The 14,312-nt window shown below is 41.7% G+C and overlaps 1 protein-coding gene across 2 annotated transcripts in view; it reads right to left on the bottom strand.

Moving 5' to 3' along the window:
• Window positions 1-14,312, bottom strand: part of mcu (mitochondrial calcium uniporter) — an 80,768-nt gene that overhangs the window by 47,763 nt on the left and 18,693 nt on the right. The window contains exon 2 of one of the 2 annotated variants that reach the window (XM_005915416.2): window positions 6,923-7,036. In XM_005915416.2, coding sequence (XP_005915478.1) covers window positions 6,923-7,036 — 114 coding nt within the window. The remainder of the gene's footprint in view (window positions 1-6,922; window positions 7,037-14,312) is intronic. The other variant, XM_005915417.2, reaches the window with a different exon arrangement.

Raw genomic sequence — 14,312 nt, 5'->3', positions numbered from 1 at the left:
AATACTGGCTAATACAAGCAGTTGAGAAGGTGCACCTAATAAAGTGCTTGTTGAGAGTTTATATTTCACTAAAATATATTTAAACAGAGATTACAGACAACAAAATGCCTTGAAGACAACTACTAAAGATAATAACTACATTTCCCAATTAGAATATAAGTAAACATCAAATAGACAGTATTGAGTATCAATACCTTTCAAAAGCCATTAAATGGAATGAATCATCAACCTGGTTAATTTCTTGAATTGAAGATGATAAAATAAAAAGAGGGAGGAAAGAAAAAAGTTATCGATTCAAAATTAACCTGACAGTTTTTTTAAATTATGTTTTTGATGATCATACAAGAAATTTTGCACGACAAGCAACGTTTTGTACAACAGTAATGATATTTATGAGATTTATGCTTTTAATGGGCGCTCATAAAGTTGTGTTTAATAGGATTTTATAAAATACATCTGCAAGGCATCTGCATTTCCGAATATCAGCACATAGTTTATAAGCACGCTTTTTCTTTGCTTAATCATCAGGTTGCCTGGACAGAGTTGACTGAGATTTAACCACGTGTCGGCTGTATTAATTACACGCGTTATTATTAGACGACATCATGACGATGACGATTTACAAACAGCATTAATCATCAGCCATGACTGGCCAGTCAGATGAGCAACATTTAAGTCACTACTATTAGTTTGAGGAGATCCCAAACTAATCACAAAATTCAAGCATGCAGCAGTTTCTCTAATGATGTAATGACGGCTTGCTGAGCGGCGGGCAGGTTACAAATCAATGGGAGTTTGAGATGCGAAGATCAATAGATTTATTCAACTGGATAACTGATACTCTGACGGAAAAATGTCAGTTACCATCCTGAAAGCAAATTGATTTCCTTTTTGAAATTCTTCATACCGAGTTTGTTATCGGTTACAGGAGTGCGCCCAAGGACTTCAGTTCGGATAAACACGCAGACACAAGAGTTATTTTACACCAATGTTTAAAACCAGAGCGGAAAATAAATAATCAGACGCATCGGCACTCCTTTTCACAACAATATCCTTTTTATCCTCACTTCAATTCAGTGCTCTGTTTACCTGATAAATATTCAAATGCGCGCTGCCTGGAAACGTAAGCAGTAAAAAATAATCTAATTTTTGCAGCTACGTGTGCAAAACGCTCCAACAGACACAAACTGATCAATAATGCAATTAGACCCGGCGATGGCATCTGTGACTTTAAAGTAGGCTTAAGCCTCGCTAGGCCGATCAGTATCTGCGTGTCATTCGGGAATCATCCATTTGACTAGAAGTCAACAAAAAGAGCTACGCACAGATGACGCTTGACGAAACGCTGGTTCGGTGTCTCTCCTCGCTGCGTGCCGTCACTCAAAACAGTCATATGAAAACAAGCATACAGACATCCTTAATTAAAGCCGAACAAGTCTGCCGGTGCTTTCAAACAATAAAAGATAATGAAAACAAAAAAACTCAGTGCAGTTTATTACCGTTGATTATTGCTGTCTCCTTGAGCATTTGAGGTAAACTGTGCATATCCTTTGAAACAGGCCATTAATCTTTATTTTGCAGGACACTATTGGTGATGAGAGGGTTAAAATAGAGAGCTTTGTGTTTTCTGATAAATGTCCATGCTGTCATCAATGTTGTTAATCATGTAACTTAAATTCAAGGCTACTTATTGCTTAGCTTTATAAAAGACATGGTTTAAAATGACTGAAAAGAGGGAAACGGGTTTAACGTTTTAATGCTCTGTGACGACATTCAAACAAAATTCATTTCTGGCTTAAAGTGGCAGATGTGTAATAATCGGGCTCATAACGCAGGTATTCCATAAAGTCCATTAAATCAGCGCCGTTCAAGGCGAGAAAGTGACGGAAACATAGAGACAGAGCGAGTTTCGAGCCTCTGCTTCAGAATGAAACATTATGCTTCAAGGATAAAGGCGGTTGGCCACATCTGCTGAGGAAGTTCAGTGCATCATATAAATACAGCAACAAATAGGTTTTATGGCTCACTTTAAAATACACCTGCCTCCCTCCAAAAAGCACAGCCATAGTTTTCAGTCAGTGGCAATTTCTCAACCCCTCGTCTCTCTGATGCAAGCCTGTACATTGAGCTCTCTCTGTAAAAGACTCTTGAACTACACCCACCTGTCAGAGAGGAAGGTGAAGATTACTGATTACACCCTCTTACAAAATGATTGGAAAAGGCAATAAATCCTTGAACTGAACAAATGGTTTTTTTTGTTGTTTTTTAAAAAAAAAAAAAACTGGTCAAAACATGAAAAGGACACATCTATTCGACACAGCTTTGCTATAGACATGATTCAAAGTGAATGATGAATGTGACTTGCTTAAGAGCTCTGCAGACTGCAGTCACAGCGACACCTTCACTGCCCTTGCCGTATGCTACATCTTTACCAGCTGCCATCCTGATGATTGCTGCCTTCCTCCCACCCCCCGAACCTTTTCTGCTTCCATCTTTTATCCATCCACTCGCGTGTCCTGCAGTTTTGAACTCATGAGCTGAACTGGCAAGGCTCAAGTGAGGGGACAGCAACTTGTTGTGCCCCCCTCCACGACACCCGCCCTTTTAGATTTCTCTCTTCACGTGTCTGCTTGACATTTGACAACTTTGTTAAAACTATCACGGCTGCCTTCCGCAGGAGCCGAGTCGCAGATGGATCGAGAGGTCCGTGCGTGAATGGCGCTGCTGTAAACTGCTTTGTGTGTGCGCGTCTGTGTAGCTTTGACCCATCAGGGCCTTGTGGGAAGCTGCAGCTAAACTGAAGGATGCCAAAGAACGGCAGAGCGAGGAGGGGAGGAAGGAAAGGTTGGAGACAAGGGGAGGGAAAGAGAGAGAGGGCTGGCTTAGCCAAGGAGGAGACAAGTGCCTGTACTGCAGCAATGCAGGAGCGAGGGAGAAGGGTGTCAATGAGATGAAAGGGGGGGGGTGTTGACTGATAACAGTGCTATATACAAACGGCAGACAGTGCAAGCAGACACTCTTAGAGCCAGTGTTATCAAAGCTAACAAGTTTATGCAGCCTGATTTCTTGTGCTTCTTTACAGCATCTCTGTTTTGCTGATGTTTCCTTGTTTTACTACGGCTCAGGCAGTATCATCCCCGGCTCTACCTCGCAGAGACAACAGGCCGTAGCAAGGCAAACACTCCCTGCTGGGCCGTCCATGTCTCCTCCCTCCCCTGCCCTCTGAACAAACAGCTGTCTCTCTTGAGGGTACATGGCAGGGAAAGGGACGCTTGGGAACGGGCTTCCTGTGAGCTCTGTTGCGTCATTCTACAGTGAACTTGCTAATACAACCCGCTGCTAAAGCTGTTACTTTCAAGCAAGGCAAGTTGTGTGTACTGTGCACTGCTCTCATTTAACATCACTCCACCCGATGCCTTTTCAAGTGGCCCATTGCAGCAAAATGTAAACAGGACTCCAAGAGAAAGCCTCGGCTCGGTTTTCATTGTACAGCCACCCCCACCTTGTGCAAATCCATGCTCACCCTTCTTCATTTCATAAAGACCAGTGACACATAAGCACAGAGCACAAACAAAGCACACTGAACATACATTTGCTCCAAGTAACAGCATAAACACACGCAGAAAAGAGGGGAGACGAGCTAATGCGCTGCTATTTGTTGCACAAGGATTACAAGCACTCAAGGGATAAATATCGTGTTCTCATCATAAAAGTTTTATTCCATGCAAGGATAACGTCGCAGGGTCAAGAGTATTTCCTGGTGAAAAACATTTACATAATGTATCTGTTTTATTGGATTCTTCCTGGATCTTAGTCACAGGAAGACCAAGTGCAAGGAGTTGGAGATGAGTCGAAGGACAAAATAGCAAAGTTGAAAGGTCACTCTGTCAGATCTAAGGACTGTTATATTTTAATTCAATTCAATTTAATTGTAATTTATTTATATAGCTCCAAAGCACAACAGCAGTCACCTCAAGGAGGTTTATATTGTAAGATAAAGACCCTATAACAATACAGGGAAAACCTCAACAATCAGGTGACCCCCCCTCCCCTCCCGCCTATTGAGCAAGCACTTGGCAACAGTGGGAAAGAAAAACACCCTTTTAACAGGAAGAAACCCGCAGCAGAAGCAGGGTCAGGGAGAGGCAGCCATCTGCCATGACCAGATGGGAGTGAGGGGAGGAAGACGGGACAAAAGACACACTGTGGAAGAGAGCCAGAGATTAATAACAATAATAATGATTACATGCAGAGAGCTGAATAAACACTGTGAGTGAAGAAGAAACACTCAGTGCATCACGGGAAGCCCCCAGAGAGAGATGCATGTGTACATAGCCACATTGAATACACCAAATCGTTACAACATGAACTGATGAATAATTATCTTGGGCAGATTTTACATTTAGCATTTGCACTTTTCAGACGACAACTCACTGAAGTGCTGCAGATTACATCCAAAACCTCTGACTTTAAATGCCGCAGAGTTCGAGCTATCCAACAAAAGTTTCACTTGTATCATTGTGTCTTTTTCCCCCCTGCAGTATGGTTCAATAAACGGATAGCAAACAGTCTATCAAATTTGTAACTGAGGAAGAAATTCATCTGGTATTGATATCACGCTACTGAGCCCGGCAACAGACATAAACTATAACAGACTCATTCAATTTCTTTCAGATTAAGTTTGTTATCTTGCAACGCTCAAAATACCAGACAGCTTAGCTGATTCAAACATAAGCAAGTAAAGTTTAGGACTATTGAACTGTGCTGAAGAAAAGAAAAGAAAAGAAAAGAAAAGAAAAGAAAAGAAAAGAAAAGAAAAGAAAAGAAAAGAAAAGAAAAGAAAAGAAAAGAAAAGGCCTCCACAGGAGTATTAGACATTTTGAGAACTTAACTTTAAATCTGTGTGGGATCACAATCTGAGATGTGAATCATAATTTTCCCAACTGAACACATACGGCATATGGTTGCCTGGATACAAATCCTGTCACTTTAACTTAATGACCAAAGTCCCAGCTGATTAAATATCTACATCCTGCATTTGTGTTGTGTGAAGTTGAGATATTTGGACAGTGCTGTTATTTTTCTCTAAAAACGACTCTGAATGACAATAGACCCATTCCTCATTATGACTAAAGAGCTATGCACTAATGCTATTTTACAGACAAAGTATTCAGAATGTTCATTTCCTGATTAGCTGGTAAAGCCGACACAGGTTTTCCTATCAACAGTTAACACCATGATACCCACACTCTGGTAGAACGTGTGTGACGTGGGGAAATTAAAAGGAACTGTACAGGAAAAACAGGCAAAGCCAAAAACTACAACGGACAATGGACTGAAAGCAAAAACAAGATACCGCTCAAACTTCCAGGTCATGATAGTATATCCCAAGCCGAGCACAACTATGATGTTTGAAAGCAGACAGCAATCTTCAAAGGAAATGTGAACAGTTCCCCCCAGTAAATACTGTATAGTATTGTTGCTTGACATCTCAATCCCTCGTCTGCATTGAGCCTCGTGCCATAGATGGACTCCATGTCCACCAACTTGGACATCAGCTGGCAACTTTAGTCCTTGTTCTGTTCTCTGCTCTGAGCAGGAGGGTCACTGAAACACAGAGGCAGCAGAGCAGAACAAGGAAAACTGTCACCAGCTGCAGTCCCAGATGATGGAGTTGAACTGCGCCTGAAGAACAAAAGATTCACTACAGAGGGGATTGAATCGCATAGAGGACTGCCACAACAACGACCCGAGCAGCCTTCAGGTAGGAAAACATGAGAGGACAGGCAAGTTGGGTAGTAGTGACTGAAGTTTTCAAGTAAAATCTCCATCTGCAGTGAAGCTCTAACCACTGTTTGCAGCGTTACCTTGCACACAAACATAACCATCGAGTTTAAGTTTCCGTAGTTGTAGCACGAAACTGGTGAAAAGTTTTTTGATGATTTCACATCAAAGTCAAATGTCACCGACATTGTTTGCCCGTTCTCCTCTTTGATGTGGCACTCCCCATTTGGAAAAGTCTCGGTGCTGTTTATAATCTAAATGCATACTTGTCAGGATAATGATATGCAGGGCGTAATAAGGTTTGATAGGAAAACCGGCTTCGTGCGGCAGCTCACGCTGCTGCTGTCAACAACACTGAATCAGAGGGTAAAAACCACTGTGGGGAGGTTGTTTTGAATGGTGGGCTTCCACTGGTGAAACCATTTGAATATTTTTTTTTGGTGACCGTTTTTAGAAAACCTGATGTCCAATGATCTAATCAGCCTTCAAAGGCTTCTCCCAAAATAACAACTTTTTAATGGAGAAGCCTTTGAAAGATGAAGAGGGTTGTTTAGTCTTGACATCAAGGAGACGCAGGTAAAATGAAAGAACTGATAACTCCTAATCCAGAGAGTAATGAGCAGTGAACGACTGAGACTTGATGGGAACAGTAATTATCATGCATGTCGATCTAGACTAAAAAAAAAGGATGCTGTGCTAAATCAGGTGTTTAGCACAAGATTTTATTCTATCAGCATTTACATGATCACTAGAAACTAAACTAAGAGCTGATATTAAAGTTTTACTAAAGGAGAGCTAGTAGTTTCTCAAGGTTGGGTGACGCAAGTTACAATGACTGGCAATATTCAGCCAGCCAATATCGATTCAATACCTACAACAATCTGAGGTCTCAGTTGCATAATGATACAACCATTCCCTGACCGACCTTTACAAATGACAAGTGCAATAGGTGATGAAGGTGTCAGGAAGTGCTGACAACGCTAAACCCAGCTGCTGTCAAAGGCTGCCCACATCAATGAGCCAGACACAACTAACTATGGATTTCCTCTTGAGGCCAAGTGGCCCAGCAATCAATAAGACAATCTATTGTTTTCATTTCCTTTATAATACAGATGCACATGCACGCGGACACACTAACCTGTGGAGACAGGGCATTGGTAGGCTGGGTGAAGAGTGTGGAGTGGGTTGCTGACCGTAGGCCATGTGCTCTCCTGACAGTCTGATGGGGGAAAGGAGCAGACAGTACGTCCTGCTGAAGAAAAGCCACAAACAGACACAAATGTCAAAATAGGAGACATCATCATCAGAGCGGGGATGATCAAAATCCAACCCCCCACGAAAACATCCACCGTCGTGATCAGTAGTGCATTACTGTGAGCTACAATGAGGTTTTGAAGGAGCAGGTTTTATTTTCTGCTCGTTGAAATGTGGGGGATATTTCCTCTTTGTGGCAAACATTCAAACACACGGTGAAATGAGGCGGTTACGTGTGCAAGAAACATGATGTGAAACTCTGTGTTGCACTTACTGTATGCATATAGACTGCATGTGTGTGAGAAAGTCTCTGCTGCTGTAGCTGACACCTAGAGGTAAACGCGCTTACCAAATCTAAACCAGCATTAGCAGCGAGTTAGTTTTCTACTTCTTAGGTTGTGCACAAGTTGACTATTATTATATTTGAGGAAAAGTGTAAAATACGCTAGATTTGATATTTGGGAATGTGATCTCTGTGCGATGGTTGGGAGGGAAAAGGCAGGTTTTCAGTGCACATATTGGTAAACACAGGCAAGTCAAAAAAGAAGCACAATCTTACTGCTTCTCCAATTAAGAGGGTAAGTAGCACCCAGGTGCTAATAATCTAATGCAACTGATTAAACCTGTAACCCCAAGTGTACCATATTTGGGAAAATGCTGGCTGTAGCAAAAACTATACAAATGAAGTCATTTGAATTTTCTGGCAGTTATTTTATGTTTCATGCTTTGCATGGGTAACTCATCATTAGCAAGTGAGAACATGAGACATTTTAGCAGTTTGCTAGTCTGTAGCATTCAAGTGTGTGTTACACGATGCCAAAATCTTCCCAAAAGGGGGACATCCCAGCAAATTTACCCCAAGGTCAGATCATGTAATGCTTTATAAATTGTAAAAAATAAAAATAAACCTAGGAGCTACATGTCAGAGTCTACAGGCTTCAGTTAGCATGTTAAATCTTAAAGCTCATGACAGTACAATTAGAAAAAACAGAACATGTTGCCAAAAGAATGCCTCTTTCCTCTAAAATGAACATGGCGGCACAGCTTATTTTTGCAAAGTTACATCTGAACAAACCACAAAACGTCTGGAACGATGTCCTTCAGACAGACGAGGCAAAAGAGGAGATGTTTGGACAACGCACAGCACCATGATGAGTGAAAACGAAACAGCATTTCAACACAAAAGCCTCACACATACTAAGTGTGGTGGACGCGTGATGATTTGGGCTTGTTTTGCAGTCACAGGACTGCTCGACAGCTCAAAGCTCCTCTATATTCTATAGTGAAAATTGAGGCCATCTGTCTGACAGCTAAAGTATGTTTGAAATAAGGACAATGATCCCCAGCAGATCGAAAACAGAATGACTGAAAGAGAAAAGACTCAAGGTGTTACAATGGCCAGCTGAAACTGGTTGAAATGCTGTGTTGGGACTTCAAGAGAGCTCAATGAAATGAAGCAACGCTGTAGAGAAGAATGGGCCACAACAACGACGTGACTGATAAACATATATAGGAAACGATTACTTCAACTTGAGGCAAAAAGTTACCACAAAACTGCAGGAGGAGTGCTGAGAACACGTATTTTCTCTCCACATTACTGTATACACTACACTGTATACACACAAATACATATCTTAGCTTTGTGAGTTACTAAACAGGAGTGTGAGGACGTTTTTGGAAAGCAGAAAATAGCAGCAGAAGTGTGTGTGTGGGCAAGTGTATGAAAGAGTCACAGTAGACTGCAATGACTAAAATACTTTCACCTTCAAAATGCGCACTCCGATATTTTGTGCCTCGCAGCACTAAGGAACGATTAGGTGGAGATAAAATTGTACAAAAACACTGAGAGTGCACCGACTTTGCCCACAACAAATATTAACTACGCGTTTTTTTACCCACAGATGCGGACGCGTTACATATTGGCAGCTCCAACCAGCTCTAAGACTTCCACACTAAGCAGTAACAACAGAAAAAGGTCAGGTGTGAAATGCACCCACTGTCACCGTTACGTTTGAAATGTAGAGCCGTTCAAAATAAAATAGGAACCAAAGATGATGTGCTAAACTGTACTGAAAATGAAAAAAAGTGCATGCTAAAAACCAAAATAAAAAATGTCAATGAGTGCTTCTAATGTCTTTACCTTAAACACCTGATCTGTTACAAAGAGCCAAAACTTGCAGTTCTTCTGTAACTATATGGGAACCTGGCTCTCACTAAAGCTAACAAAATCCGCCCACTAGCATCTGACAATTGTACACAAACCAAAGTGTGAAAACGACATAATGTTGTTTACCACCTGAGAGTGGCATCAGTATTCTCACATCCCTTAACCTCTTAACGCACTCTTGCTCGGAGCCGCACAAAATTCGACCATTTCTAAGGATTTTGTAGGACAGGTGACACCTTAAAACACAGCCATCACATTCACACAATAATCACAGCGCATTTTACCCAACCTGTGTGTTTCTGGACAGAGGAAGGAAACACACAGAGTCAGAAGGACAGCATGCCAGCTGCACACAGGGAACACCCGTGTACCTGGCAGTGTGCGCTGACACAACTAACCAATCTGCCAACCAACAGCCCAGTAAATGCAACATTAACTCATCAACACCTTACCCACAGTAATCTACTTCCCTAATACTGCAATACCTAGACACCTCTGTATTGCAGTAATTCTTTAATGACATACGTACAGTTGTGCATCATATATCGTTACACAAGGAAAACTTTAGGAAATTAAATCTGTAGTGTCTCTTCGATGAATACATCCTATGAAAGAAGAACGAAAAAGTCAGCTTGCACACACTTGCAGAGTATCAGGACTAGTCAAGCTCAAGCATAACGCATCCTTGCCAAGCTGCTATGATAACCAGCACCGATCCCATTTTTTTTTCTCCCCTCCAGCTCTCAGCTTCTACGGCAGTAAACAAGCAGATTTAATTATAGAAAGGGCTGCGGAGGACAGTTAATGAAAGAAACTCTCCACTGTTCATAACCGTGTTTGACACAAGTCTTTTCAACATAAATCGCAACTGAGTATTATTACCACTTAGGAGCCCAATGTCTGCAAGTGGTCACACTTGTAGGAACGACCACTAAAAACATTTAGCAAAGAGCAATATCACAGCTGCAAACACAGTGTCCTCAACATGAAGATAGGAATGGACCTTGGTACCAAGATAGCATGCTGCAGAGGGATTATTGCCTCTTCCTTATCTGTGACAGGTCAGGCACACCACATTAACTCATAGGAGGAGCCTATATTCATGACTCCAGTGCCTATAAAAAGTGTCCATGAACTGCCAAGAGAGTCTCCTCTGGTCTGTTAGTGTGGAGGAGGAAGCGTATTTGTTGAACTGTTGGTGCTGTGATGTGGGATTTTCAATGAAGCAAGTTCTCTGCCAAGCAACCAAACTGACTCATCCTGGCAGCGAATTCAAACTGCAGTAATACAGTTACAGAATAATACGCTTATATTGCTCAATCCCCCGACCTTCTTTTTTTTTTGCAAGAATTACACTGTATATTGACACTCAAACAAAATACTAAACAAAATAACAAGTCCAGCCCTCGCCAAAAATCAGCTGCGGGAAACAAAGTGCAGGCTATTGCTTGAACAATTAACTCCCTTCTATTTGTTTGGGGCCAGATGACTCATTAACCCACCAAGGTTTCAGACGTGCTGCACATAAATCAATATAAAAGAGGACACAAATCCAAAAAAAACAATGATAGCCCCAATGTAAGGCCAAAACCACACCATATTAATTTCCACAGACAGATATTACTGCAACTGAAACTATGACAAATGTTTCTTCTCATTAATGCGGCACGATATATGAGGCGTTTCTCAATGAGGTTGCTGTGACCTCTCTGCACTACCCGGCCTGCCACCCACAGAAAGGGAAGGGGTGGGTCGAGGGGGGGGTCCATCTATTTCTGTTGATTAGATTGCCACTGAGGACGACAGCTGCTCTCTCTAGATACTACCTACGACAAACCGAGGAGGCACGCACACTCAAAACACATCACTTTGTCTGCTGACACAAACGTCCCCAAGCTGGTTAAATCCCAACACTTTTACTCGTAGATAAAACACAACAAGCTACAAACAAGTGAGAGGAAAGGCCTATTTTCTGCTTACAAGGCAGCAATTTCACTGTGACAAAAAAAAACAGAAAAAAAGGAAGTGCATCTTGTTACCCAGCGAGCAGAAAAGCAGATTTTCAACCATTCACTCCAAACTACAATGAGGCGTATGTAGCTCTGACTTGCTTATGCTGTGAAACGATACTAAACACTATATTTTGTCTCAATTAGGGTGAGAGCTGTTGCATTAAAATATCCAATATATCAATGGAGAAATGATGTCTTCCCTAATAATGAAAAACAAGGTAAGTACTTATAGATTTTATGGATCTCCTTTTTTTAAAAACAAAAACAAAACACAGCAGTATTGGCCAGCAGTAGCACGAGACTAGCATAAGACGCTGCTAAAAACGAATAGATGTATTTAGAGTTCAAACCATAGGCTCAGTGCTCTTTTTTTGGGGAGCGATTTTAGATATAAAATAGCATCTCTGCACCACATCATATGTGACACATTCGAGACTTGCTTCACACATTTTGTCCCAGCGTGAAACTCAGCGGCTGCTGCGTATTGATTTACTGATTGATTTATGGCACGGTGTGTTATGAGCTTGGAGCTGCTGAGGGACCAACCTGCACTGATCACAGATGTGCACATCAAACCTAAACTCTGGCGAGCAGCTCAGCTCTCCGTTTCTGCAGGTAACTCCAGTCACAACAGTCGAAACTGGAGTTATTATTAGCTTTGCATGTTGTCAGTCTCCCGTGCTATGACACCTGAGTGCTGCCTGATCTGCAGCAACTCCCACCGGAGTGTTTACATGAATTCTGATCCAGGGCGAGACTCCAGAAATCTGTCACCTCTGCGCATTCCCCCATGCATGAACTGAGGTGATTCCCAGCAACTCCAGTTCTATAATTACTGGGATCGGCTCATCAGCAAGCATCCAGAAGGCTCGCGTGTCTCACAGTTCAGAGTAGCTAACCATTAAGATACCGCAGATGCTCAGTTAAGTGAGCCTCATTGTAAGACTGTGCAGTGAAATAAGTGTGTGGGTATGTTCTGTAGGGGCAAAAAAAGAGAACGTGTATGCACATCCAAGCACAAATAGCTTTTAGACTGAAAACCATCGCAATATGCTGCAAAATATGTCTGCACAGTCATTGGCTCCATCCCAACAATTTCATTCCTCAAACATTTTTTGCAAAGGCAACACTTTGATTGTGTTCTTCAAAGGACGCATCAGACGTTGTGCTTTCAAAACAGTCTACCTAAGAGCCAATACACCTCAACAACTAGAAATACTACTACTAGAAATACACACAAAACACAACCTGTATGGAAACATTTCATAATACTGGCATAGAAAAAATGATTCAGACTCGTACCTGATACTTTACAAAACAACCAACTGATCTAATAGTCTATTTTAAAAAAAAAAATCACTTCCTTACATACAACCTGCAAATTACCCATTTAGTACTCAGTGACATGTCACGTATAGCTTTTAGTAAACAATGGCCCTTCCCCATGGCTTTAACAAACAGGACAATTACAGTAACAACAACACAAGCAGACTGGTGTCCTAACAAAATGTGCCCAAAGGATGCTCAAAGACTCTTTGGGGATAACTTGTGTATGCTATTTATTCCTAGTGAGCTATAATATCCTCCAGTCCTCATTTGCACACAGCTATTTAATATAGTAAACTGGGTACATAAAGAGACTGACATGCAGAGTCTGTTGTCTCTCTGCATTCGTTTGCAATTCTGCTGTCAGCGTGCAATCCACATGTGCACATTTTTAATGACTCTGCACTACAATATTTTGTACAATGTAAAGGAATCAATCTGATCTGTCCCATCTCTCCTCGTTCCCGTGTCTTCCTCTCCTGCGTGGTTCAGTGAGCCTCTCTAGTTATCCAGCACCAGCGAGAGAAAGCCAGCCAGCCTTAGGGAGGATGGAGGGCGGTGGTGGGTTGCGCTGGCTACAAGTAATAACTGGGCACCGAAAGGAAAGATGAAGTGAGCGAGATAGGAGACGAGAGGAGGAAGCTTAAATGAAATTTCCAACACATTAAGCACACCCTGTAACCCAGTACTTGCACATGCAGGGTAAAGTGAGGTAGGGGCTGCTGAGCGACCGCTGGATGGTGAAAGTAGTTTATAGCTAAGGAGAATTGATTGAGTTACAGGGGTTCCCTGGATGATCTGTAATGATACACAGCAACAGGAAGATGCTGAAGGATAGACGGTCACTGTATCCAGGAAAGAAGAGAGGATACTAATGACTCAAGAAATCCCATCACAGACATGGGAACATTTAGGAGTGGGTGATGTAGCCGGGGGTTTAAGTTAAAGTGAGATTTGGCGGTTGGGGGAGCCCTAAGATTGGGTGCAGTGTTATAGCATAAAGAAAATAATAACCTAGAAATAATTCCCATAATTATTTTTATGAGGATACAATCAGCTGGCCTGTGTTGCCTGTATTCACTGCTCTTTTTGGGTTCAGCACAGCGAATTCAACACGATGTAAGCAGATATTTCACAAATTTTATAACCAGCTTTCCTAGACACCGTGAAGCTAGTATAAAGTCGGAATTCAGTGACTGAATTGAATCGACATCAATATAAACTGATGTAACTTAACGCTGGCCATGAACACCGTGCCTGATGTGTACAAGTCCAAACTGTGATGCAAACCACTAACCTCTACTAAACTGCTTAGTAAGCCAACAATTCTTTTCATGCAAAATTTGACTAAAACAAAATTAGTACCGGTAGGCTTCAATTTAGTTTGCAAGACTTTACACAAAAACATAACTTCAGCAACACATTACATTTAGCTCCAAGATTTGACTTAAAAACTTTGCAACTTTCCATTTGCGCCATGAACGCCTCACAGGGACGAGAAAAGAAAAGGGATATGGATGAGGGTTAGGGATGCACCGAAACCGATACTGGTATCGGGGCCGATACTGTAAAATGTGTGTGTACTCATACTCGTAAAAGTTAACCGATACCATGAACCGATACTAACTTATTTCATTAATCAGAGGGTGGCTTTTCATTTTTGTTGTAGTTTTTTTAGATTGGCCACTAGGGGGACATCCCGCACTAAACAGGCACAGGGTTAGACGAGTCAGACTGGCAGCTCCAGATAAAAAAAAGAGAAACTGGAG

The sequence above is a fragment of the Haplochromis burtoni genome, unplaced genomic scaffold (genome assembly GCF_018398535.1).
Source record: "Haplochromis burtoni strain Fernald_Lab_line unplaced genomic scaffold, NCSU_Asbu1 Contig_12, whole genome shotgun sequence".
In the NCBI taxonomy this organism is placed as follows: domain Eukaryota; kingdom Metazoa; phylum Chordata; class Actinopteri; order Cichliformes; family Cichlidae; genus Haplochromis; species Haplochromis burtoni.
This window is presented reverse-complemented; position numbering and strand designations above follow the sequence as displayed.